The sequence below is a fragment of the Myiozetetes cayanensis genome, unplaced genomic scaffold (assembly GCF_022539395.1).
Source record: "Myiozetetes cayanensis isolate MyiCay16 unplaced genomic scaffold, myiCay2020 scf7, whole genome shotgun sequence".
Classification (NCBI taxonomy): Eukaryota; Metazoa; Chordata; class Aves; order Passeriformes; family Tyrannidae; genus Myiozetetes; species Myiozetetes cayanensis.
In genome coordinates, this window is record NW_026087964.1 from 39,856,227 (window position 1) to 39,883,663 (window position 27,437).

Genomic DNA, 27,437 nt, shown 5'->3' on the forward strand with positions numbered 1-27,437 from the left:
CAATAATTACAGAAACTATCACAGCACAAAGGTCAATAAGTTCATGTGTTGTTGGCTCTCCAGGGTTGTGGGGTTTTTTCAACCAGTTAAAAAAGGAATGGCTGGCATGCTTGTTTTGTCCTATGGCACATGCTTTTCACCACAAGGTCTCCACCAGTTGCTTCTTTGGAAATTGGTGTAACGGGTAAGTCAATGAGATGTCTGTGTGTGAGAAAAAGGCAATATTTAATAAATACAGGAATTGTTAAAGTAGGTTTTTAACTTGTATCAAGATACTTTTAAGTTTAAAAAATGAAACTTTTGGAGAAGGATTAGAGGGGAAGAGGAATCATATTCTTGTGGCAGATGCTTAGTTCTTATTCAAAGTGGTTTCAAGCAACACACATACTTTCAAAAAATGCACACAGATTAAGTAAAAACCAAAAAGCAATCCCGTATATCTCATGCTGGTTTTCTAGTGGTTTAATTCATAATAATTTTTTAATTTCATCTCCTCAAGCAAAAGTTTCGCTCTCGTTTATTGACAAATGTTACTCAATTCTATTTAATCATCTGCTTAACACACAATGAAGTAACATGTAACTAGTACACACTTCTTTCCTGCCTGCCAGCCCTTTCCGAAAAAAAAGGTTAATGCTCAGTTTCACTGCAAACAAAACTACAGGGCTTCTGTGACCCTAGATCATTTGCTTTCTGCAAGACTTGATCTGCTTAGTTGTGTCTGTGTGGTGGTTTCACCTGTTAAGAGTAGTTTGCTCATAAAAAAATTCATATACAGTGTGTGGGTGATGGGATGTATACCCTGCTCATCCAGGTGTCATTTGTCAGGCTTTATACCTGTTAGCTTCAAACTAAGCTGAGCCACAAGTATGACTTCACAGAGGCAACCCTCCAAGCAAGGTCAAGGTGTTCTTCCTTCATGATGTAAAACCTGACAGAGGAAAATAATCCTCTCCCCACACACATCTACACATCTGCTCAGCGATGCAGACAACTAGAGATGAAAGTGAAGACTTTGCACTTCAGCATGTATCAGAAATTAAATGTTGAAAACTGCTTTTCACATATTTGCCCTCAAACAGCTTGATTTACAAATGTAAAAATCTTGCACATCCATAGATCTCAAAGGTGTGGAAAAGGAATGTCTTGTGATATATATATATATCTTCACCTGAATTATCCAGACTGAGCCTGTGTAATGAAATCAAGCTTTCTGTTATCTTTTCTCATGACACAAGCAAAGAAACAGTGTGAAACCAGTAAATACGAGGACAGTTGAAAAATACTGAACCCTTAACCTCGCAAAAGATGTTAACATCTGTTTTCTTGTGCAGTTTATTTTCTTCTGTGGGGCACAGAGAATAATAAACTTCCAGAGCAATGATCTCTGACTTGCAACCTTTGCATTGCCTCCCCAGTAGATAAAGGACTTTGAAGTATTAGAGCCCTTTTACACTCTGTGCTTAACAAAACATTAACTCCCTATTTGAGAAGTAATACTATTGTTAATTCGTTCAGAGTTAGCAGACTAACCTGAAATCTAGCTGGGGATTCTATCTGACCAAGCAGTATACAAACTGCTCTTCTGATTCAGCAACAGACAAGCTTCAGACAATCAAATAAATCAGACAGGCTACAGCAATTGAGAAACTTATTTCCAGTGTTTCCAACATTTCCTTCTTTTGGGACATCACAGCTGATTGGTCCCAAAGCTCTAGACTGACCAATTCCTGGAAGGTGGGTAATATTATGGACAATATTATCCTTGCATCCATTTTTTTCAGAAAATTTAATCTCACGCTAGTTGAGTTCAGCTTTCTAACCATTCCAACTACAACAGATCTCTAACTGTCCAAGATCAGTGGAAAAAGAGGTCTTAATGAGGACTTGAAAACCCCTGAAATAAAAGCATAGACAATACAGAATTGTCATTCATTCATCTTCTTGGCTGCCTTCATCTGATCCCAGTAAGGCTTCAAAATGTGTAATGAACTTGGTAGTAAATTAATTTTTTTAAGTGACTTGTACTCCTGATTATGAAACTGTCTGTTGGTAGTGTAGATGATAGCACAGGTTACAAGCGACCTCAGGTTTGGATGAGCTCAGAGCCTTGAACTCTGGCATGGCTGCAGACACCCTTAGAAATAAATGTGCTTCCGTCATGCTGCTCAGATTTGAGGCTCACTGTAGGGACCTGATTTTTATTTGAGTGATTTGAGTGGCCTTTATGTCCTGACAGAGATTTTACAGTTACTTTGTCATCTCTTTCTACTAGCATGATCATAAACAAGTCTTGATGAAAAAACCTCTTTGATGTGAATATATCTGAAAGCAAAACATAACTTTAGTTTTAAATTATGGTATTGCTTTTTCCACAAAATGCACCATCAATTCCTTTTTCATGCTGAACAGTCAGAACTACAAAGCAGCAGATGTAACCACACACATAACTTGCTGTTCATGCAGTGGATGACAGAGCAAGGCTGTAAAAACCAAGAGTGTGTGTGCCCTTGAGCTTTTATTTAGTTCTTTGTTTATTTACTTTTAAAGCATGAAAGTCAGATAAAAAGACTTCTTTTCATCACAGAGGTCTCTAACCTTCAGTAGACAGTGAGAATGTTCTGTTTTGTGACTGAGCTGAACACAAGACAAACAGTTAAACACAGCAGAAAAAAACCCTCACAGCTTCTCAGAATTGCTCTTTGTGACCTTCAAATGAATTGTCATGGCCTTCGTGACCAAGCATGGGAATTGTCAAGCACTCTTTTCAATCCACCTTTGTCCCCTTTCTGTTCACCTCTGCTTCCCCAGGTGGATGTGGGGTGGCTGGGCTGGCTGCAATAGGGTTGCAGACCAGAGAAAAACTGAACTTGCTTGGATTGAGAGAAGTGATTCATATGGGCAAAAGGGGAGCCTCTCTCTAGCCTGGCCAAGGGGAGCTTTGATGTAAGGCATGATGCTGTAGCATGATTTGTAGACCCAGCTGGAGCCAAGCATCTGCATGTTCTTACTGCATGGGGCTATCTGTTTAAAACATTAGTCTGATGAGGACAGGTGAGTAAGAATCGTCATGTATAAATGTATGTATAAATTGTCATGAATCCAACTAGATTATGAATTAGAAGTGACTCATTCACCTTACCCAGGTCTCAAGTTCTCCTACGTGAAATCACTTATAGAGAAGAAAAAATGCACACCCAAATGATTTGGACAGTGTCACTCGTTCTACTGCTCAAGCTCTCATTCTGATTGCAAAATCATCACAGATCAATTTGTTTTCCTAAGGTTTGTTAACTTGAAGAAAGAGCTCAGAGAACTCCTGGCTGCAAACAAGTGACGTTTGAAGCTTCCCAACACTGCTGTCCCGTAATTGCAGACTAGGAGTTACCCAGCACACACGGCTTCTCCTGCGTAACAGTGGCTGCAGTGGGTCAAAGATCCAAGTAGGTTGTGCCATGCTGAAAGGTTTCTACTAGAAAGTAAGAGATGTCTTGGGAAGAGATATTAAAACAAAAGAAACAAACATTCTAAAATAAATTTTAAAAAAATTCAACAAACACCTACCCAACCAAACAAAAAACCCAAACAAACTTAAAAAGCAAGCATACAGTGAGATAATTTCCCCAGTATATTCATCTAACTTGCCAGTGTTGGTAGCATAGGACTTCCTAAGATATCTGTGTCCTTGCATTTAATAACCCTTCTGTGAATCCACAGCCTGCAGCAATGAGTTCCATAACTGAAGTTCATATCATGTGAAAGAATATTTCCCTGTGTTAGTTTAAAACTTCCTGCCAAATAATTGAGTAATTTTCATTTCCATTTGGTACTAAGTCACAGCTAATGAGAAGTAAGTGTACTAAACCTTTTTAGTCCCAGACACCCTGTTCTGCACTTGTGTAGGTTCTATTGTGACCTTTGTGAGATGAAGTCCTCAAATGGAAAATACCTTTTCTATGTATAGATGCTGCATTGTTGATTCCATAGAATTATAGTGATAAAAGAATTTGCGTCTTGGACAACAAACACAACTACAGTAGTGAAATGCAGTACAGCATCTACCAGTAGCTTTTGGTTGACAAGATACAACTCAAATTGCATAGATGAAGCCCCCAATAGCCTAAGCCAGAACTTCACTGTGCTGGCTGTTATGCAGACACTGAACAAAAATCTCTTCTTCAATTAATTTAATAATATAACAAGAGGAAAACAGATTAATAAAGACACATAAAAGGAAGGTGAAGGGGAGAAAACAAACTTGGCACCAAAACGTCCTCTACTGAAATGAGTGTTCTGTGATTTTAAAACTAGACTTGCTATTTAACTAGCATTTGAAATTAACAGCTGGTTTTAGGAAAACTAAAATTTAGTGACTCCAGGCTAAAACAAACAAGCTTAAAGTTGATGCAATATTAATAATCCAATCAGACATTTGTACCTGGGGGAGGAACAGAGTTCAAGGTCTTGCAAACTACAAACAAAGAGACAAGATAGTGCTGGAAAGATTTTTTTTTTTTAAATGTTGCATTTGCTCAAATTCTTAAACACAAATGACTGTGCCATCACTTCCCAGCATGCTTTTAACTTCCATTTGTGTTTCACACATTCCCCAGCACAACCTCACCCCTGCTGTCTCTCATTTGTGGCTCAGCAGAATCCAGCAGTATTTCTTTCACACTGCACAGTATCTGACTCTGTTAATGCTGGTAGCAAATCTCTCTGTCTGACCCAAGCTGTGCTTAAAAAAGACCTCTTCTAAGATTACCACTGGTTTGTCCTACACCTGTATTTTCTAAATATACAGCACTCATGCTGAGTGTGCTTTCACGGAGTGCCTGAGAGCTGTACTCCAACAGTGAAGCAGCCTGCTCTCTGAACAGTCCCAGAGGAACCATTTATCTTCCTCATGTTCTGACTGATAACTATTCCCCAAGTATGAAGAAAATGATCTTTCACTGCTATTGCCAAAACACCTTCCTTTCATCAGTGAAATGCATCAGTGTGAGCCAGCACTATAAGCTTAGGAAAAACATCACATCTTGAATACATGCCACAGAGCTGTCTGTGGCAAACCTGTCCTCTATCAGTGCCTTGCAGCCACACATTGCAGGGTGCAATCTTTTAGTACAGGATAGCCGTTGGGTCTCCCCTCCTAAAACCTGAATTCTGGTCACCATGAAGCCCAAACCTGTAGCCAAAAGCTACTCCCAATGCCTCCACATGGCTCAATTCGTGCTGCTGTTTACTCCATGGTACAGCTGGCTGGCAAGTGCAAAGGGCTGGTTCAGGACAAATGCTGATAAAAATTTGCTAATCTCATCCTATTCAGTATTATCATTAATGGCTAGGATGGTGGAATAGGTTGTACATTTCTCGAACTGACAAAAGAGAACAGCCTGGAAGGTGTAATAGCATGCTGGCTGATGGGAGCTAAAATTCATAATTACCTCAATGCATTGAAATTAATAATGTGCAGCTTCACTGATGCAAAGAGTAGTACTTTTGAACTTCAGCTGTGATAACCAAACTAGCAAGTAAGAAATTCTTTAGAAATTAGCTGAATGTTTCAGTTACTAAAACATAACATGTTAACCAACAAAAGGCAAAGCTGTGAAAAGAGCAAATTTTATACCAGCACTTTTAAATGGAAAGTTTCTACATTGCATGGAATCTCTCCTTTCCATCCAGCATCAGAAAGAATTTGTCTGTTATATAATATCCTGGGAATCACTCTTCAAGACAGATGAAGACCTCTTGGCAAGGGTTCAGAAGAGGATGGCAAGAACAATGAATGTTTGATGTAGAAAATACGGCCTGTTAAGAGAAATGGAAAGAATTGACATGTGTAACTAAGAGAAGATTGTGGGGGGAAAGTGATAAATACCTTTCTTTCAAAAGGAAGAGTAATAAGCAATTTTCAGCATACAAGGGGATGGGAAAAGGAGCAACCAGTTTAAATTATGACAAGATAATACAGACATGAGAAAACAATGATGAGAGCTCACAATTTCTTCAGTCATAGTTGATTCTTCCTTGATGCAGAAAGACTCAATGAGTCCTCAATCTCTTTTTGAGGTCCTTCTTCTGCAGACCCCTCCACCTCCCTGACCCCCATTGCTGAATGCAGTACATGCTTTGAAGGAAGGAGATAGATAGATGCTTGCATGTACAGTTAGTTACCAGCATTTGCCACAAAATGGCAATGACAATATATTATAACAACCCAGATGGTGATAATTTCAATTTTTTCCCTGTTTTCCCTTTTTTTTTTTGGTTAATATTGTTTGCATGAATTAAGTAAAAGTATTCTCAGCCTGCTGCATTACTTCTTCTGTCTTAAAAGTGGATATTTGAGATGTTTCTATCAAAAAAGAGAGCTAAGCAAAACATCAGAAGCATTAATGCTGAGAAAGCACTTACAGAGAGCCTCATGCAATGAAACAGGAGTTGGAAACAAACATTTCAACATTTTCTGAAAAAAAATTGTCCAATGAAAGCTTAATATACACCAAATACATACTTCTGTGTGTATGTATTTTCTCTCAGTAGCCAATAAGAATTCTTAAAAGACATTTTTCTGCAACTAGGCTATAAAATATTAATCTTATCAGGAACATTTTATCTATTTGTTTTAGGAAATAGCTATGTAGTTATGCTGCCTGCAGCATTATTTTTTAATTTAGCACCATAAGACAAGACCTGAACAGCACTGACTTCACATAACAGTTTGAGTACAGAATTCATGTTATGTGTGAATACAAAATTGGCAATCATCTCTGTCATCAGCTGGTTTTCCTAATCTTTAGTGCATTAAGTATTAGGGAATGTGTGGTTTAGATAACCAGATACATACTGCTAGGAGTGAGTGGACAGACCAAGCTGCTGTGACCAATTTACAGCCTGAAAGCTATTTGTGCAAGCCATTTGGGAAGGATTAGCAAACATAAGATTGTTGGTCTTCGCCCCCTAATGTTTGCTTAAGAATTAATGCAAAACAACCATAAAATAAAGAAAATTTTAACAATTAATTTCTTACGTAAAACACAACAGGACAACACAAGCCCTGTTCATCTAAAGTATTACATATGCAAAAAAACTCTTTGTAAAACAGTAACAGGTGTTGAGGTTTTTTTAAAAGAAAAACAATTAAAGGAATAATTTGCTATATAGAGAGCAACTAACATTTTATACTTCTTAATTCTATGCACATAGAGGTATAATAGATAGACATAGTTTGTTCTAAGAACTCAAGCAACTCAGGCTTGTGTTCTGTGAATTGGAGTGGTTTGTATTAATAGGACTCAATGGATCTGCAGCGCTTGGCAACTGCTCAGCAGAGCATTAGTTGTGGTTGAGTTACATATAGATGTTGAAAAACAGTTTACTGTTAAGCACTTCACTGCTTGAGTGAGCACAAGTACAGTGCAAATCTTTCCCTGGCAACAGTGACAGACAGAGTTGGGAATTCCAAAAAGCTGAATACAGAAATCTTGTCACACAGGAATAACTAAATGGAGTTTGGTGCTTTACCTTGTTTCTTACAGCGTTAATAACACAGCCAGAAAACAGTCAGCAAACAACTAGGCAGTGGGGCACCAACCTAATACACCTGAAAACCCAAGAATGGTGTAGGTGATCAACTGGACTATTACTAACAGAGAGAATGAAACAAGCAGATCAGAGAGGGAATGTGAAGTGGCTTTTTTTCCTTATTTCATAAAACATTAATCAAGCACATCCTATGTCTGAATTTTCTAGTATTTTTATTCTCTTTTACTAGATATTCAGTTCTTTTCTTGAAACAAATTTCAAACAAGATCATATTGCACATATAGCACAAAAGCAGTCTCTCTCCTTTTTCATAGGGAGTTGCTGGAATGATTGACTTTGCATGTATTTTCATCCTCACCCACAGGGTTAGTTCTCAGGAATAACAGCTTTTTTGCTAAGTCCACAAGAACATGAAATCTGTAGCTGGTTATGAAGACAGCTATTCAAAGTGTGGTTGAATTGCACCCTGCTGCTGTGGGAACCTAGTGGTAGGCATTTATTGCTCCCAGAGCAGGAAGGGCTCTACTTCAAGAGAAGCTATTCAGTTCTGATCAGCACAGCACCTCAGTGAACATATTTGGTCTTTCTAAAACAAAAGGGAAAAATATGAAAGAAATTTGCAAAGTGATGCAAATACACACGACAAGCCTGCACTTGTTCTAATATTAGCATAATATGTATTTGAAATGTATGCAAATGTGTACATCTGATTCTGTAATAAAAATAATGTTCTCTTTACATTGCAGACCATGTCAGTGAAAGGTAAAACATAGCAACCCAGGCTGGTAAATTGCCCAGTCTTATGTGTCATCAAGTATCACCTCCCATTTAGTTTTCTATAAAAGCCATTACCTACCAATGATCACAATGATAAGACAGCTTGTTATCCATTCCTTCCTTACTGAAATAAGCACGGCCTCATGGACCAGCTTGGGAGATTTATTCAATCAGATGTTAAAGGTAAGTGACTAGGCATATTAGAGCACTTAGTAAGACCTTTGCTATTTATAATTTTGTCCAAAAGCAGCAGTGGTGTACCTTTTCAATATATGAAGAAAAAGGGAGAGATGAAAAAAGCTTGCAGGAAATTATTTGTACACTTACTTAAGAAGGACAAAAAAATCTTAAGCTATTGGTCCTTTATGCATTTAGAATAAAACTAATACAGTTTTATCTATTCCACTGCTTCTCTTAATGATACCACACTAGAATGATTTTTAGATCAAGACAAAGAGGAAATCAGATATCTATCTAGATTGATTAACCCTTGCACAGAGGCCACATACAACCTTCCTGAAATAACTCTTCCCAGGTAAGAGCTCTGGCTGAAGATAAGTGACCTTTTAAAAAGCCATTCTTTTTTAATATATTAATTAATGAAAACACAATCACAATTAAATATTGAGAATACAAAAATAAAATTGTTGTATCTTATTTCTGCTAGAACTTAGCTTCCAGTTCTTCCTACTCAGTCCTGTCACATCTTTTTCCCCACTAGATCAAAGCGCCTATTCCTATTATCTATCCATGACCTGTACAAGTAGTTATAGATGGTGACCAGTTGCCTGCTGACTGAAGTTTAAAAAAAATTTTAAATCCAATCTACAGCTTTAAAATTAAAGATACTGTGAATTTCTGAGGGGTGAATTTCTCTATACCCATATAACTATGTGAATTTCTATTTCTATTTGAATTTCTATAAGCCCATAATAGTATGTCCCTTTATCTCTGGTTACACATGTAGGGAAGTAATTTTTTCTTTAACAACATTGACTGGAAAATCAAGTTTTTTGACTAACCATGTTGGTTCTCAGGGCTTTGCATGTAATCAGGGTTTCCTGAGGCAAAGCACCTGCAGCCCATCCTGAACTACCTTACTAGTTCTTACATTCGTATTTGGCTCCAGACTTGTTGTTGACTCCTGGACCTGGATTCCTCTGTTCCTCTCATTTAGTTACCTCCTTGCTTTTTTACTTATCCATACCCTTTGAATCTTCTATAAATATTGGGTTTATCCATATATTTGACAATTATTTTTGCAGTACCTATATTAAATATACTTTCTATTGTTACTAAAAGAGCCTTATTGTCTATGTGTCTAAGGTCCTGCATGACTTCACTGTCTATCTAGCAGCAGCTTGGGTACTCTGACCCATTTACAGCTAGTTCAGCTGTGTTAGTTACACAACCTTAGTCCAGACACACACTGCCTAAGTGTTGCACAGCATAAGATGTGACAACCCATCCTTTAGGGGAAGAAAAGGTTAATCATTTATAATCTCACACCCATCCATTATTGTGGTGTATTATTTTACTATTCACTAACAGACTCCTGCAATAACCATTCTATTATTAATTATATGTCACTGGAATGTACCTATTCCTCATAAATGGACAAAATCCCAAATAAATGGCTAGTCCCAACTTACACATTGATACCATTTTCCAATCCATCCCTATGTAGAAATTTCACACCAGAAGTCGACCATTTGACCCTACTTGGAGTAGTTAAAAATAATTTTTCTTTACTTATTTTTTTTTAAATTATAGCATTTTATAAAGAAATCTGAAAGTAGAATAAGGATTCTTTATGACACACAGCAGTGCTAATTCCTATTGTGAGACAGTAATGAAAGCAGCAGTATGCTATCAGATAATCTTACACATTAAAAAGCAAAACTTTTGCAATCAGCTAAACATCATTTCTACTTGCTACTACTTACCATAGTAGCTACGCACAAGAGCTGAAATACAGTTTAGTTACATATTTGCATAGACTCAAAGGTACACTTCTGCTGATTAAGCTAACTAGTATTTTTTTGATGGCAATGGACTTTTATGTAGGGATATTGTATCATGTTCTTACCTAGCACAGTGCATATAAGAGCAATAAACACAACACTATTCCTGGAGAAAAGGGTCTGACTTACCTGTGGTTTCTTGTTGGAGTCTATAGGCAGCAGATGCAGATACATGTTAGGAATGTACTTCCCTCTGCTCTTATTCAGCGAATTCGCAAAGCGCTCCTCCCATTGCACACATGATGGTGAGAGAGAAGCCTACAGCAAAACCAGAAATCCACTCCATTCCAGCCCGATGTACAAATCCACACATGGCTGAATGGATTTGCAATAGGGTCCAATAGTCACTAGAGCTAGGAGAGAAACTTTTGAACAGTTTTCTAGCAGAAAACTGTTTGACGATGAAACTGGGTCACAGTAAATTATGTGATAATGATCAAAGTTCTTACACAGATCTTAAAAGAACAACATGAAGAAAATACTTTGCCTCCAGAAACATTTTGAAATCCAGCACTGTCTGGGATTTCATTATCATAGTCTAGAAACTGTGGACCAAAGCAACACCTCTGAATACTGATGTGGTCACGATGTGGCTGATGTGGCTTTGGCAGATGACTCCTACATCCCTTTGCTCCTTTGCTCAGCTGTAATATCCTCAAGTACGTAAGTCTTATAAAGGGTATGTTCTCTTCCTACCAAACACACATTATTAAACCTCATTTTTTGTTAAAAACAGAATTAGGGAAGCATTTAATTGCTGTTAAATGCTGATCTAAATAATATATTTTCAGATGCTATTTATTATTGTCTCACAAACTTTCTTTGATTTACTGTTCTTATGGACAATGTCAAAACAAAGTAGTGGATAACAACCTGTAAATGAAGCCCTTTGCAAAGAGACTGGTCCAATTATGGTAAGACACAAGAAAGGTCTCATTAATTTTCCCTCATTTGAATGTTTTGGGAGAGAAAATGAAGTTTAAATTCATTGTACAAAAGATTATTCAGCATCCAGCATAAGAAAATTACGGTAGTTTCAGATATTAATTATATTAATTATTTTCATAGCTTTTAAACTTAGATTTAAAAACAGTTTGGTTTGGGGGATTTTTTTAACATCAGCTTGTAGAGAATTGGGAGTAAATCAAAACTAAACCCATTCCCGTTTCAAAGTTAAGGAATCAGACAAGTATGAACCTAAGAAAATTAGGTTAGTTATTCTTTAGAACCTGTACCCTTCCAAGACTTATCCTAAAACTTTTAATAGTGAAAGAGTGAATTCTCTTTCATATCATTCCATTTAATTCTTTTTTTTACCTTATTTCTCAGATCATGTGTGAAGGACCAGTCCTTTAATGTGTTGTTACTGTAAAAGTCAGATGCTTAATTTTCACAGTAAGTTCACAGCAACCCATGGATTTAAATCACTGAGGTATGCCAAAATACATCCTTTTTCCAAGAAATGGAACTACTCTTTTATGTTAACGTGCTTAAACATTTGTGTGCTTGAAATATTGCAAGATACAGTCTGTATGCAGGGCAGGACTGAGCTCATCTCTTACCACACAACTCTTCCATCCTCACAAGCAAGTTCACTACTTAAAGAGAGAACTCACAATTAAAGGAAAATTTTACAACTGCTTTTCCTTACTTAAATGATGGCTAAATGCTAACTTTAAAAAAGTGTTTTCACTTTGTTCCATATTCAGGAATACTGGAAAAGACACGGTTGTGTTTAATAAAGAAGCTGCTGCCACATTTGGAAGACAGAAGGAAGTATCATGACGAGTTTGTCTCATCCACTTCTTTTCATGGCGTGCATAAGATTATTCAAACACGGAGCAAGACTCGCAAAGTGCTGTGGCTGCTTGTGCTTGCAGGCTGTCTTGCTGTTGTTATTTGGCAAATCTGCAGCCGCTTCATCTACTACTTCAGCTGGCCAACCACAACCACAGTGGTGGTTCAGTATGTGGAAAACATCCAATTTCCTGCTGTGACTTTTTGCAACTTAAACAGGTAAAAGCTGTGTTTGTTGTTTGCTCTTGAGAGGTAACACATCTTTTATCTGAGAGCAGTCAGACTCCACAACTCACTTGTACAAATCACATAAAATAAGGAAAATATGGGTCTGAGGGACGTCTTCCATACCAACACAAGAGATTTAAATGAAAATGAAAATACGAGAGTCGATTAAGGAAGATTATTTTTATAATCTTCCCCTTTCTTCAGATGAACAACTGAATGATAGATTTTTAAGTTTCAAGCCAGAAACTGGAGTAGAAAATTCCCTCTGGTGGGGGTGTTCTGTGTATGAGTATTACTTCTACAGTGTAACTAAGGGACAATCATCAGCCACATCCAAGTTAAAAATAAGAGACAAGATTTGTAAATAACTTTAAATAGAAATGTCATACAAAGGTAGAAATCTTGGGTAAAACAGATACTTTTTTTTCAGAGTTGCTCAGCCTTTAGAGTTCCAGCTGATGTCTGTGTTTTTGCAGTGAGAGAAGCATTTGGTTTGTTTGAAAGTCATGTATCTAAGCAGGAGCTTCACTACAGATTTCTACACTTGAAGGCAGGGGCCAAGACTGAGATGCAGCCACTTTGAAAATAACATAGTAAACCTAAAGCCTGATTTTTAGAGCTCATATGTAGTTCAGTAACAGTTTTATAAAAGTTTAGAAAGTTAGAAAGTTTACCCACATTTTTTCCTCAAAGTCTGTAAGTTTTCTTATATTCTACCTTTTGCTGGTAGAATCAGCTGAAAGTCAAAGTCTGAAATGCCTGGAGCTGTTCTGCCTCACTATGCCACCTTCTCATTGCCCTGCATGAAGCAATCCTTGGTTATAACTGCACAACATGCACTGCAGGTAGAAGTCCCTCTGATTGCAGTGTGCTGGCTGTTACAAAAGTGCCTCAGTTCTTGTAATTATAGTGGCAGCACACTGTAAACTGAGTATGGCAATTTTCCATCTAAGCAACAGTTTGCTGCCATATCCATCTGCCATTCATGCTGTGTTTATCCTTCCCTCCCGTTTTCAGTAACCAGATTATTTGTTAGCAGGAGAAAGAGGCACCGGACTCTCTCTGTCTATATTTTTTGACTCAAATCTAGTTGTGAAGAGTTGTTCCTACTAATCTTCCCTAAGCTGGAGCGTTAAGATCCCTTATACAAACATACTGATACATTTTTTAAAATAAGATTAGATAAAATGTCAGTTCTAAAGAACATGGCATTGTAGCCTCATTTGTGTTCATTCTATTTTCAAAGTTATAACTTCTCTAAACCCTTAATTTACTTAATAAAGAACTTCAGTTCTGTACATCAGGAAAGCACCTCCAATGTCTCATCATGTTTTTGAGATTTTTCACGTGGATTCAAGGAGTAAGGATCACCCTTAGTTTATACCACTGTGTCACCAGGCACAGAGCTCATGGGAAGGTAGACTGTCTCTACACAGGCATGTAGTGCCTTAGTAAAGCAGGAACAGGAGATTACTGCAGATGCACTTAGAATTCACTTTTCCAAATGAAGGAAGACAGTCTTCTTTGAAAAGAACAGCTCCTCCCAGCTAGTTTCCCACATGTCAATATAATTGTTCAGCTTGTCATCACTTCTACAGATGTGGTTGTTAGCTCACGCAAATGGTTAACCTATTTAGAGGAGTTGGGTTTTATTTTTTTTTTTAATAAACAACAGAAATGTTTCCAACATGACTGATCAGAATCGCCATGGGAAGGTGTCCATTTTCTGTTTCCAGATATGGAAGATACATTCCTAGAGATGGAGACTTATTCATGTTGTAGAGATCAAAGTGCAACCTGGTGGGCAAGAATCACTTATAGTTTGCAAGCAAACAAATCTCACCGTGGTTTTGTTAAGAGCAACCTTGAGATCAGTCCTGTAACTCTGCAGAACTCCCAGCAATTCTTTCTCCTTCTCACTGACAGGTTTCAAGCTCATGCAGTAAGCAACCTCAAAATAATTTTTTTAATTTGGAACATCGTGTCTGCGATTCTCCAAAAATTTTCTACAGAAGATAAATATTATCAAGAGTTAAATGATTTCCTTGCTGGGAACCAGAACTTCAGCATCAAGGAGTTTACAAGAAAAAATGGGTTTTATCTGAACAGCAGCACATTGCTAGAATGTGATTTTTTTGGAAAGCCATGTTACCCAGAGGTAAATATATTTGTTTTACTAAAACAGTAGCATGGAGGGGAAAGGGATGTATTCTTACAGTCAGCTTGAGATATCTAGCTTTGCCAGCTACTCCCCCTGTGTTCCCTTTACAGTCAGACAATGCAGTAAAAAAAAGTCCTGCTCTAAATTACCTGAGGGCCTTGATTCTTGCACTGACTGCCGAGGCAGCCTGATGGACTCCCTGAGCTGTAAAAGGGAATTTCAGTTCAAATTGCTCGCTGCCCAGTGCCACTTCTGCACAGACAGCAGCCTTTGAAAGCCACCGTGCCTCCAGGCTATAACTAACAGCCTTTTCTATCAATGGCCTATAATGAAGGACAGTTTGAACAGAGTATTTTGCATGACATGACTCTGTAGTTTTGTTTTTTAGGTCAAGAATGTAGACAGCCAAGGTAACTATATGCAGAGTCCACAAGAATTTTAAATATTCACATGAAAGCAGCCCAACGTTGGGAATTTTGGACAACTGCCCATCCCATTTTATTGTTGATTCTTCTATAAAGCAATTCCCAACTTAAATAGAAAATGTGAAAAGTCAGGCCTTTATTCTCTCAATTTAATCTAACCTTTAGATATGCTGTAGCTTTTAAAATTTAACATTGGAGACTTGTCTTAACTGAAAAACTCCAGTGCTAGTAACTAATACTAAAGCAATGAGATGCATTCATATTAAATTATGAGGTGGTTTGGGGAAAAATGCAAATATTGTACTTTCATATGTAACGTGACATTCAGTTTTGAAACAATCTTCACTAAAGAACTAATGAAAAAAATTAAACAGGTTGTTTTTTAGTATATGATTTCTATCTAATGTAACAGGTATTGAGAAACCACAAAACCTCATTAAATTATTCTGAGCAGCTCATATGTATTAATAAACAATGTGAAATTTCTCCTTTGAACTTCATTTTCTATAGCAAGAGGTGAAATGCTTTTGAATAGTTCCATCAATTACCACATTTCTGATTGCAATACTGAGGACTGCCTTTTGGGAAAAAATATCAAAAAACCCCAACAACCCCAGTAGTCCCTCTCTTGCATTGTAACTCACTAGGGAAACTTTGAGTGTTCTTTCTTTCATTTCACTCTTCCCTATTTTCCTTTATTGAAGGATTTTGAACATGTTTTCACTGAATATGGAAACTGCTTTACTTTTAATCACAATGATCTTTCAGCAAGAAGAGTGAGTTTGTCTGGAAGAGGCTTACATTTGCTTTTTGATGTCCAACAGGTACAGCTATCCTAAGGATTATAAATAACAAATCATGTCATAACTTACAAACTAGAGGAGGGTTTTGTTTGTTTGTTTGTTCATTTGGGGTTTGGTTTTGGGTTTTGGTTTGGTTGGTTTTATACAGACCTCCAGAATTTCATGCACTAAATTCTATATCAAGACTATTTCCAAGTGAGAGGGTATTTTAAAGGAAAGGCCCAAATACAGATTCAAAAGTCAGAATTATTATGTACTCTGTCCCTAGCTAAGGGGTTCTGAAAGTTGTGAGTGAGCATATATATGCAAAATTCATCTACAACTGAAACATGCAGTGATTTAATTTTATACAAGCAGTTTAGGATAATATGACTTAATTTTATATAATAGCCCAATAGGGAAGGTCATATGATGCCAGTGTCTAAGTAGCACTGAACTTTAGTTGCAGCAGCAGCTGTAAGTGCTCAGTGCCAGCCAAGACCTGGTCTTTGCACTGTAATTAGTTTCTGACATTAGAATTGTCTTTGATCAACAAAAAGCAAAAAACAGGGAATATCACCTTGTGAGATATGGGAAGAAATCTAAAATATGAACTGATAAATGACTTAGCCACTCACTTTTGAAGTAAGAGTCAGGAGTGAAAGGTTCTGAAGAGAACAGTGGAAAGTGTGCTGAAATATGGCAGGTAGTTGCAAATAAAGGGAACAAATATCCAAGATATGAGTAAATGCTCATCTATGCCTTCTAGTTTTTGAAATTAAGGGATGCCAAAAGGAATAAAAAACTTGAAATTTTATAGTTACTGGAAAGAAACCCACAGAGGTAATGAACAAAGGAAATTCAAGTCAGTTCGCTTCTATACTTTCCTGTAAATTGCCAAAAATGTGACTAGAGATACAAAAGGTCATAGTTTAGTACCACATTAAGTATAGCTAAAGCTTCAGACGGTAAGCAAAGCCAGAACTACTTTAAATAATTCTTTTTGCATCAGGACCAATTCACTGATGAACCTGCTCTTGGTTTTACTGATGCTGGAATAACTTTTGTTATCCATTCACCCCAAGAGCTTCCACGCTTTGATGGCTTAGGTTTATTAACACCAGTCGGCACGCACGCACAGGTCACGATTCGCCAGCTGAAGGTAAGGACTTTGTTCATCACCTGGAAATAGTGGTCTTTACTCTCTCCAATTCTCTCCTGAACCAATGACAATGACTTAGACATTTTGGAATGTAAAATATTTATCATTCCTTTTCTCCAGACAAAACCAGATTATTGCTCTTTTGGGGAGGATGTCACTGGTCTTCCTAATTTGTCTCTACCCAAGTCAGCCTTTCTTTCCTATTACTTTACAGTCTCACTGACTTTTAATGACTGCAAGGACATCACAGCATTTTCCCATCAACATGTCCTGTTCCCATTAAAGGTGTCTCAGATTCCTGGTGGAATCCAAGTGGACTGGACTACCGCTTTGCACTGGGCTGTCAGATCAAGCCCTACTTTTGCTGTGAGAGAGAGGAGATGATTTTTTTTTTAATCCCAAACGCACAAACTATAATTGCCTCCAATTAAATCACAATGTTACTGCTTATTTCTTCAACAGGTTTTCTTCAGCACTTTAAAATGTGAGAAAACAGTATCTAAATTTAAAATAGAGACCCAACAAAACATTTAATCTTTTGTTATTATTACCCTACAGTCAATTATCCAAGAATACCCATGGGGAGAGTGCAAGCCTGATATAAAGCTTCAGTACCACAAGATTTATAGCACTAATGGATGTTTGCTGGAATGCAAAGCCCGGTATATACAGGACTGGTGTGGCTGTTTGCCATTCATTCTTCCAGGTATTTCTCAGGAGTATCATCATACCAGACACAAATCATCTTCCTAGGAGACCTCACATGTTCTTGAACAGCAAAGGAGACAGAGCACATGTTGGGGGATACCTACAGCTGGGACTAATTAAAATTCCAAGAAAAGATACTTGGTCAACTCTAGACCTAGCATATGGGTCATTGTCTATTCTTAGGATATAGTCCAAACAATGGGAAGAAAAGATTATGCCTCAGGAGTGTAAGACAAGTCTATAGTCTTCAGTCTGACTTCCCAAAGAGCTGGAACTATATCCATAAGAAGTCATATATTTTCACATGTAGCCCAGAAAACTTATTTTGCAGGTGTTTAGCAATCACATCAGAACTGCTTGCTTGAAGACTGAATCTGAGGTCCTACACATGAACATGGAAATAGCCTGGCACCAGAACAGGGCTCTACAAAAGCCAAAAGGCTGTGTGGAGCTTTCTAATTAACCTCAAATGCAAGGTGTATGCTGTAATACTCCTCTCAAGAATACAGGCACCTCAGTCTCTCCAGAGATGTAAAGCAGTAACACTGAGCACACCTTTTTAGCATTAAATGTAATCATAATATTATCATCCCTCTTTAGAAATCTCTGCTCTTGCAGATATTTTGTCACAACTAGTGGAAAAGAAAGCCTAGTGGAAAAGTTCATAAGAAAAGCCACAAGGAAGCCTGAACTTTCTGACTCAATGTATTTTTTAAATATGCTTAAGCAAGGTAGAATGCTTTTACTAAAGTAGACCCATTAATGTGTGATCTTTAGCCTGCCTGTTTGAGAACCTCTTGGAAAATGGTTGGCAGTCTTCTGGAAAATGTCACAGAAAGGAGTTTGAGAAGGCAATTATGCCTGGGGCTCCCATAGCCAGCTGTACATAATGACAGTTAGATAAAGGAGAGTAGTGCTCTGTGCTAAAAGTCTACATAACATTTTCATGTGAGGGAAAAAATCGTGGTGAACCTGAGGACATCTGAAATCTGAAAATTTTGCTATTAGCTCAGGGTACTACCTTACCCCTTACATCTCCAAACAACTCTTAAATGAAGTTCAAAACTTCTGCAGAAACACATGGGATGCAATCATATATCAAATCTATCTCACTTGTTTGGTTTTTTGTTGTTTGGGGTTTTTTTTAAATTTGCACTAGGAAAATCAGAAATTCCTGTCTTTAGCAAGCTAACACAAACAGTGAACCACAAGCTTAAAGGCAGTTCTGGCTGGTACATATAATGAAGATGCTTGCTCCAACAGCAGCCTCCTGGCTTGGTCTGTTGTCTCTTTTCACTGTGTACCCATTCTAGTGTTGGCAACTGCACTGTGCCCAGCCAAATTGATATCTCAGTTGTATAATCACTAACAAGAAGTGATGAACAGGCTTCGATGACATTACATTTCAGTTTAGTACAATTAGAGTTAAGGGTTAGATTGTTAATTTAGCTTCCTAAAGCTTCTTATTTATTTTTAGGAAATGGAACAGAATGTGACTTGCTGAAGTTTTACAAATGCGTTTATCCAGCAGTCTGTAAGTAATAACTTTATATTCATATTTTCTAAGCCAATTCTAAATAGTAGACAACACCTATCGATTTAAAAAAAATACTGAAAGTAATCTGAAATGGAGTACATCCTAGCTCATTTCCTATTTTGAAAATAGAGACCAGACAGAGCATGATATATATGCTCATTAAAAAAACAAAACCAAAACCAAACAAAACCCCAAACCTAAACAAAACAAAAACCCAAACAAAAATCACCAAAAAAAAACCACAAACAAAAAACCCCACACTCCCAAAAATAACACCCCTCTCCCAAACAAACAAATAAAAGAATTCCTTTTCAGCAATCAGAAATGGTTTAAAATGGAAGAACATTTAATTAGTCTGTTTTCAGTTACCAAGCCTCTGGCTGGCATTTTAGCATCTTAATGATGAACCTTCTAGATCCAATGTTGTATTCTTTGTGCAAGGAAAGTGAACAGCACAGTAATAAAAGGTTTGCTAACTGATAAAAGTATAAATTACTGGACTTGAAGGTTTTATATTTTCAAAAGTAAAATGAAGCATAAATTTTCAAAGCTCTTCAAATGTAATTATTTGTCCATAAACGAATGATCTGTACATAGTAGATATAAGATCTGTAAGTCACTACAACAGATATTCTGGAAAATAGTGAAATGTTAACCTGACAACTTCTCATGAACTTGAGAAAACTTTCTTTTTAATTATTTTGTTTTCTGCTGTGTAACGTGATTCTCTCTTCCCAAAGAAATGAGTGATTACTAGACTAACAAGCTGGAGGTGGAAGGGGAACTGTGTAGGGGGTTATTTCTATTTTGATTAGGTGTGTGCAGCATTCAGGCAAGATGTACTACCAGTGAACAATGATCATTTTTTTCCCATGGTTCTTTTAAAATAGATTCCACTAAGTTTGCTCTCTTAGATAACCATGATCTTTGAAAGCCTATCATGATGGAAAGATGTTTATTATTTTACTTAATGGATATTTGATGACTGAATTTCAAAGAAACCACAGAGTAATAAATAAAAATGACCCCAAAGTCCTATCAAGGATGGATAGGATTCAGTCTGGACCCCAGAAGGAACTGGCATCAAAGTACTGTACGTGGTGAACCTGGTTTGTAGGTGTATGGTCCCCAGGATCCCATTTCAAGGGCTGACTCTCCCTTGACAGGTGGAAAAGTAAGACATCTGATAACAAAACCTAAAGTGACAGCACACTGATCCAGTATCTGTGGGACCTACTACCACTTTCATGAGCAGCCAGACCTGCAGAATTGTATTATTTCTTTTTGGTATTTGAAGAAACAAAGATTTCCCTAAGACTTCCCAGCTGTCTTGAGCCCAACTATCAAATGGCAGGCAGGAGTCAAGGTAAAGTGAACTTAGCTTACCACGGTTTTTATATAGTTATCAGATGATAGTAAACTACAACTGGAATTGCTTTGGAAGCTCGTTTCTGTGCACTGAAGTGAGCTGGGCAGACATCAAGGCATCAAGATGAAGGATATATTCCTAACTATGTATTTAGAAAGCTAGCACAAAGCATGGAAATGCTTCTGTTGTCCTATTGTTTAACTGAGGATGAGAAATAATAAGCACACAAAGCCCTAAAAAAGGCAGAAAGATTTAGAGGTGCTACATTTCTTTGGAAAAAGTGAGCAAAATATCCCAACCCTTATTATTGTGCATCAGTTTCCCAAATGACAGTTATAAATACATATTTGTTTCTTCAAAACTGACAAGTATCCACTTTTCTCAGAATAATTAACCCATACATTTATCCAAGTCAGTTAAAAGTCATTAATAAGTTTTTTCAAAATGTTTTTAAACTGTGTGCTTTTTTAGAAATATTGTATACAATTTTTCTCCTGACATTTCAGATGATATAGAGATAAAAGGATTATGTACAGTAGGAACACACAATTCCACTTGCCCTGCCCCATGTGAAGAAACACATTATCCCCCCACTGTCACCTATTCAAGTTTTGGAGGAGAAAAAGCCATCAACTATTTTTCTGAGAAACTGAAGAAAAGCCCAGAATACATCAGGTAATCTTGCTTAACACCTTGTCTAATAAAGAAATGATCAATTCTTTTTAAATGTTCTAACAGAGAATATGATGCAAATATGAACATAAGATATATTCTTATGTGTGCTATTAATAACGTCTGTGAGATAATATAATCTCTTAGACAAAACTACATAAGATTTACACATGCTCACATTTATATACAATATACTTAGATACATCTAAGACTGTGGATAAGAAAGATAGGGTCTACTTGTCAAAGAGCATTTAACACAGTTTCATAGACTGGACTGCCTCTTGCTCACAGCTGTAGATGTCAGCAGTACAAGTAAGTATTAAGGCAGGTGCTACATAACTCACAGTAAAAAGAAAATATATTAAAAAAATAATAACAAAAGTATACTTATTGTACAAACACCAAATTATGTTTTTAAAAAACTGCAGAAAATTTGGTTAATGAAATATTTATCAGTTTCACTGTCTCAGTGACTCCAGTTTTCTCACTTTTGAAGCCATCAGTCTCCAAATGCTTGCATATGTTTATACATGATCAGGAACTACACAAATCATAGAATAGTTTGTATTGGATGGGACCTTTAATGGTCAAGTAGTCCAAGCCCCCGCTGCAATGACCAGGGACATCTTCAACTATATCAGACTGCTCAAAGCTATGTCCAACATGATCTTGAATGTTTCCAAGGATGGGGCATTTAGCACCTCTCTGGGCACCCTTTTCCAATGTTTCACCACCCTCACTGTAAAATATGTCATTCTCATACCTAGTCTGAATCTATCCTATTTTAGTTTAAAACCATTACCTCTTGTCTCTCAGGCTCTACTAAAAAGTCTGTTCCCAATGAAGATTATGAAAATTGAACCTGTTGTTATATGCAAAGGATATTAATCCTTTGAGGACATTTTATCTTTGTTGATTATTTTATTGTCTGTAAACACCATAAGTAATCCAGTAATTATTCAATTAAGCAAGTGAACATACAGGACATTCCCCTGTTACCAAGCTTTAACCAACAGGAATCCAGCCCATGCATTAATGAGTACATATTCCAAACTATAAAACATGGAGATCTATTTATTTCTGAAGATGTAAGAAGGGAAAAGTTAAATATTTATTGGATAGTTCTGCTAGCAACTCTGTGACAATGATAGGAGTCTAACTAATAGAAACTATGAGAGTAAGATTATTTTTACTAATCAGTGCTACCTGAGTTTTAGAATTATCATCCAAAGAGATAGAAATGATTATTTTGTATAGAAAGTACTTTATTTTCATGAGTATTGTTAATGAGCTCATAATCACTGTCCACCCAAGAATCTGTAGCTGTTCACATTTCTGAAAAATCATAAAATGGTTTGGGTTGGTAGGGACTTTAAAGATCATCTCGTTCCATAGGCAGGGATACCACCCACTAGATCAGGTTGCTCAAAGTCCCATCCAACCTGGTGTAGAATAATTCCAGGGACAGGCATCCACAGCTTCTCTGGGCACCTTGTTCCTATGCCTCACCACCCTCACAGTAAAGCATTTCTTCCTAGTACCTAATCTAAACCTATCCTCTTTCAGTTCAAAGCCATTCCTCCTTGTCTTTTCCCTACATGTTCCTGTGAAAATCCCTCTCCAGCTTTCTTGTAGGCCCCCTTAATGTGTTGGAAGGCTGCTATAATTTGTCCCTGGAGACTTCTCTTGCCCAGGCTGAACAGCCACAACTCTCTACTCTCTCAGCCTGTCTTCATAGGAGAGGTGCTCCTGCCCTGTGATCATCTTCATAGCCCTTCTCTGGACTTGCTCCAGCTGAGAATTACCTAATCTCCCACTTTTGCAGCAGGCAAGAAAATAATTAGGTAAGCAAGGCTATTAGCAGAGGATAGAACTAAACCTCTGAATATAGGACAAGCACCATTCTGCACAAACATGCCCATTGGAATAAGCACAATTAAATATGCAGTTGCACATAATCAAGAGGGGTAGACTACATTTCCAGGCACCTTATATGTTGTAGGTCACAATGCTTGACTTTTCCATGCAAGTTTACCTCAGTGTCCCTTAAAAGGACGAGTCTATCTCACAGTACAGACCTAGAGTTACTTTTTCAATATAGCATGAAGATCTACTCCTCTGGTAAGCTCCTGTTTCTATTAGGACACTTTGGTTCTTTTCCTTCCCTCATGTAACTGATTTTGGTAACACTCATCTAATTTTTCATTAAAAGACACCATCACTCTCCCTGAACTCAGACCATGCTAACAGGTGTTGGTAAAAATGAACAGCGCTCCTGACTGTCTCAAGTAAACTGTATGTATTTGTCATTAGGCAAAACCTTGTGCGTATTGAGATTAAATATCATGATCTGAGCTACAAAATAACCCAGCAGCAGAAGGCCTTGACTATATCTGAGTTGCTTGGTAAGTGAATGTTTAATATTAATTTATTGCTGATCAATAATTTATCTAAAAATAAAAATTTGAAAAAACCTTACCAGACTAAAAAAAACCTGCCTTTTTTATTCTCTCTCTTCCTGAATCAAAGACAATGTAGGCTTCTGAACAAAAATCAATACTTTTAATATTATAATGGTAATAATAATGTCTGTCTCATGGTCATTTTTGATACTGCCTCCTGTCATTCTATTAAAGAACCTGTGGTATGGAGAGCAGCTGAGAGTAAGAATTAAGTTTGACACTAATATATGGCTGTATTACACACAGGAGTGTAAGAATAGTGACATTTACGGGATTTAGAGGGGAGAGGGAGAACATGGGGAGGACAAACAAGGGAACAGTTAAAAAGGCAGAGGAGTAAGAAATATTTCAAGTATCTGTTTCCCAGTAGGATGTCTTGTGTTGTACTTGCTTTATTTAGAATTTTTGAAAACACATCAGTCTTCTTCAGTAAACATTCTTAAGAATATTAATTCTGTTTTCTTAAAGTGATGGATTATGTATATTGAATCTATTTAACACTTGAGCCTGGCAGGTTTTGTTTGCTTGCTAGACTAAACTAAATGCTTTGGATGACACGTGTTTATTTCCTTCTATTACAGCTGATGTAGGTGGCCAGCTTGGATTGTTTTGTGGTGCCAGTATGATTACAATCATAGAACTGCTCGAGTATGTTTTTACTAACTTCTGTTGGATGTGCATCTTTCTTCTATTGAAGGCTCCTGAAATGCCTCAATGGAACAATCCATCCCAGAACCAACCAAAACATAAGGAAAAAAAGAAGGGAATACAAGAATGTTAGTGACTTGTAAAAGTCCAGAACTAACTGGTTTTGCAACTTCCCTTTCTTTTTAAGATCCAAAGGAGACAGTAATATTTTGCACTGCTCCCTTCTCTGCACTCCTTATTCACCCTGCTTCTTTTGTTGTCTAGAACTATTTAACTGTGCTAAATAACTTTTAAGAGAGCACTTTGCAAAGTCTCACTTTCCTTCTCATTTAAAGACAAATGTAATCTTTACCTAAAATTTTATTTTAATAAATTAACATTTTTTTAAAAGCATAGCAAGTGATGCTGACATACAATACAATTTAGCATTCATTTATGACTCAGATTTTATCTTCTGTATTCTGAGTGACAAGAAATAATATACATAATATATTATCACACACAAGTTTCTTGACCACCATGAAGGTGGAGCATTGCTGTGCTGAAAAGTCTTTGTTAGTAGGATCCACTGTAACATGTTCTGATGAAGAATATGGATGCTTTGCCTAGCAGAATTTTGTCCCTAATAACATAAAATCTAAAGTATATTATCTGTTTGTCTGAAACACATCCAAAATTTCTCATGAGTTCGTCAACTACTATGGAGAACCACAGAGCATCTGAGTCGATGACAAGTCAGCAAACATAGGCCACGTTCATTGTTTAATGTCATGAAAGACGATAATAATAAAGACTAAAGGCTTCATCTAAGTCTTACTGAAAATCAGTGAGTGTAAGAATTCTGTGGCTTTGCTGCTGATTCAGGCTTCCTGAAGGTTTATTCCTTTTAAAGTGTTCAGAAAAGCTTCTGTGATTTCGTACATTTGTGTGGGTTTATTGAGCAGTAGTGGTTTAGTCTTACGTTTTTTAAGAAGACTCCAGTGAGTAAATAAAGTAGTAAATGTACCTACTAAACAGCCAGGTCCTTAAGGTGAGATATAAAATAATGAAAATAGTACCATTTGGCCATCATTTGCAACAGCTTCCCTTCAACATATGCCCTAGGATATGCAATTCAGGAAATACAGGAAAAGTTTTGGCTTTCTAGGAAGAGATGCCTTGATTTCTGTCCTCTAACTGCAGGTTTGAGAGACCTTAAGGTTAAAGATTTTTTGCTCTATTCTCTTTTATTGATCACTTCACTTCTGCTGGGTATTGTCCCCCACACTACTACTAAGCACACAAACATTTGGCTCAGCAGCCATACAAAAAAGGTCATTATAACCCCATTGTCCGAGGTGTGCATTGGCCAACAGAGGAAGAATGGAAAGAACAGAGAAAACACACTGCAATATTTCTCTAAAGACCTATCCCAGTCTCAAACTGTGGAATTCTTAAGCCATAAGAAATTATTGGTTTGGAATTAGGAATCAAGTATTATCTGACTTCTGGATAAAAAGAAAAGTAGGGGAAAGTTTAAACATAGTAATCCAGCACACTTTGTGTTTCAGAGATCAAAGTGGTTTGTAGCTATCAATCATAATGATCATTTTTTGTTTTGTTTGCTTCTACTGATAAGGGCTAAATAAAAGAAAATTAGTATTGTAAGGACTAAACAAAGCTGGTATTGTTTCTGTTCAAAAGGTCAAGTGAAATGAAGCACAGAACATGCTAAAAAAACAGCCAAAAAAATAAAAAGACAGTTCTCAGACAAGGAAGGTACTTGCATCTTTGCTTAGTTTAATAAGACTAAAATGACTTTTGCTTACTCCACTGACTTTGGACAAGGACAGTGGAAATCACTGCTTGGTTACAGATTCTTCTAACATATGTGGCAGAAGGAGCTCTGAAGAAAGCACAAAGACTTGTTTTGCCCAAGGTCAAGTGACAGACTTGGGGTTTTTTTCAGCAATGGCTTGTGATAAGATTATATAAAGCAATTGATTCCCCAGTACAGCTAAATTTAGCAAGTGTGCTGTGCAGCAGAGCAGAAGGGTGCTTTTGTTATTTTGATGTATGACTTCTCCTCTATTATGGCAACAGAATTTTAAAAAGTCTTAAGAAAGCGTTTGGCTTTACTGGGTAGGTGACAATGTTATATCTATAAGGAGAGCAGAAAAGACATATTTTAACAGTTTGACCAGATCACATGCCAGTTTAGCCTTACTTTGCTACTTTTCCTTTTCACAAGTGCATGTCCATGCTCCAAGTAAACATATTGGCAAGCTTTTCCCATGGTAATTGTTTGATTCCAAAATGTTAATCCTAACAATGAAATTAGTGACATGATTGGGAAAGCCCAAGGGCTTCTCCCAGGTTCTTGTCTGATGTGCACAAAGAGACACAACAAGAATTTTGGGGAAATAAAAAAAATTAAATGCATTCTGCAGAAGTCTTTGAACTTTATTCAACACTGTAGAGAATCTCATGCTGTTGCACACATTTTCTGAAGAATGGAGGGTGACAATTAATTTATGTGGATAATGGCCTGTGTTTGGGAGCTCTGGATTTTATGACCATAGAGTATTGTTGTGTTCCCTTACGCATCATTTTCATTTCATACCCTTAGGCAGTAGATCAGAGAGTGAAATAGCTCTTGGTACAAGGAAGACAGCCTTTTAAACTGTTAGAAAACTTGCCATGAGAGATTGCAACAGGGAAAGGTTGGAGATAGTTAAAGACATGCATCACACCTTCTGACAAGTTTCTTTAGCTCATTTCCTTTCTTCTTCTAATTGAGATATTTCACAAGGCTAGTATCGCAATGCGTACATACCTCTAAAGGAGTGTCAGAAATTAAGGACTTATTCAAGGAGCATTTTTTCCCAAAGAGCTCAGGAACCAGGCCTGGCACTTGCTTATTTGGTAAGGCAAAATGTACATGGGATTTGGATCAGACTGTCATGCAGTAGATCAATTCGTTGCAGCATCTCACCAGTAGATGCCCCACTTGCCTTAGGCAGCTGTTCACAAGTCTTCTTGTGCACAGAGTTGATATCTCAGACCCTTCTATGGAATTACACGGTATAGCTGAAGATTATTTCCCTCTGGTTAATGATGTATGAGCTGAGGAAAATATTTCAAAGGAGCTGCTG

The 27,437-nt window shown here is 37.1% G+C and overlaps 1 protein-coding gene across 2 annotated transcripts; it reads left to right on the plus strand.

Annotated features, from left to right (window-relative positions):
- The first annotated feature begins 69 nt into the window (after window positions 1-69).
- ASIC5 (acid sensing ion channel subunit family member 5) lies at window positions 70-26,056 on the plus strand. Of its 2 annotated transcripts, none has more exons than XM_050338491.1 (12): window positions 70-184; window positions 3,286-3,443; window positions 8,298-8,511; window positions 12,062-12,368; window positions 14,304-14,535; window positions 15,668-15,787; window positions 16,758-16,907; window positions 17,466-17,613; window positions 19,093-19,149; window positions 21,028-21,196; window positions 23,507-23,598; window positions 24,237-26,056. In XM_050338491.1, exons 3-12 carry the CDS (start codon window positions 8,472-8,474, stop codon window positions 24,434-24,436), a joined length of 1,515 nt encoding a protein of 504 aa, XP_050194448.1. In that variant the 5' UTR covers window positions 70-184; window positions 3,286-3,443; window positions 8,298-8,471; the 3' UTR covers window positions 24,437-26,056. The 2 variants fall into 2 exon arrangements, with proteins under 2 accessions (XP_050194448.1, XP_050194447.1); XM_050338490.1 differs by lacking the exon at window positions 70-184 and adding an exon at window positions 2,842-3,054.
- The last annotated feature ends 1,381 nt before the right edge of the window (window positions 26,057-27,437 follow it).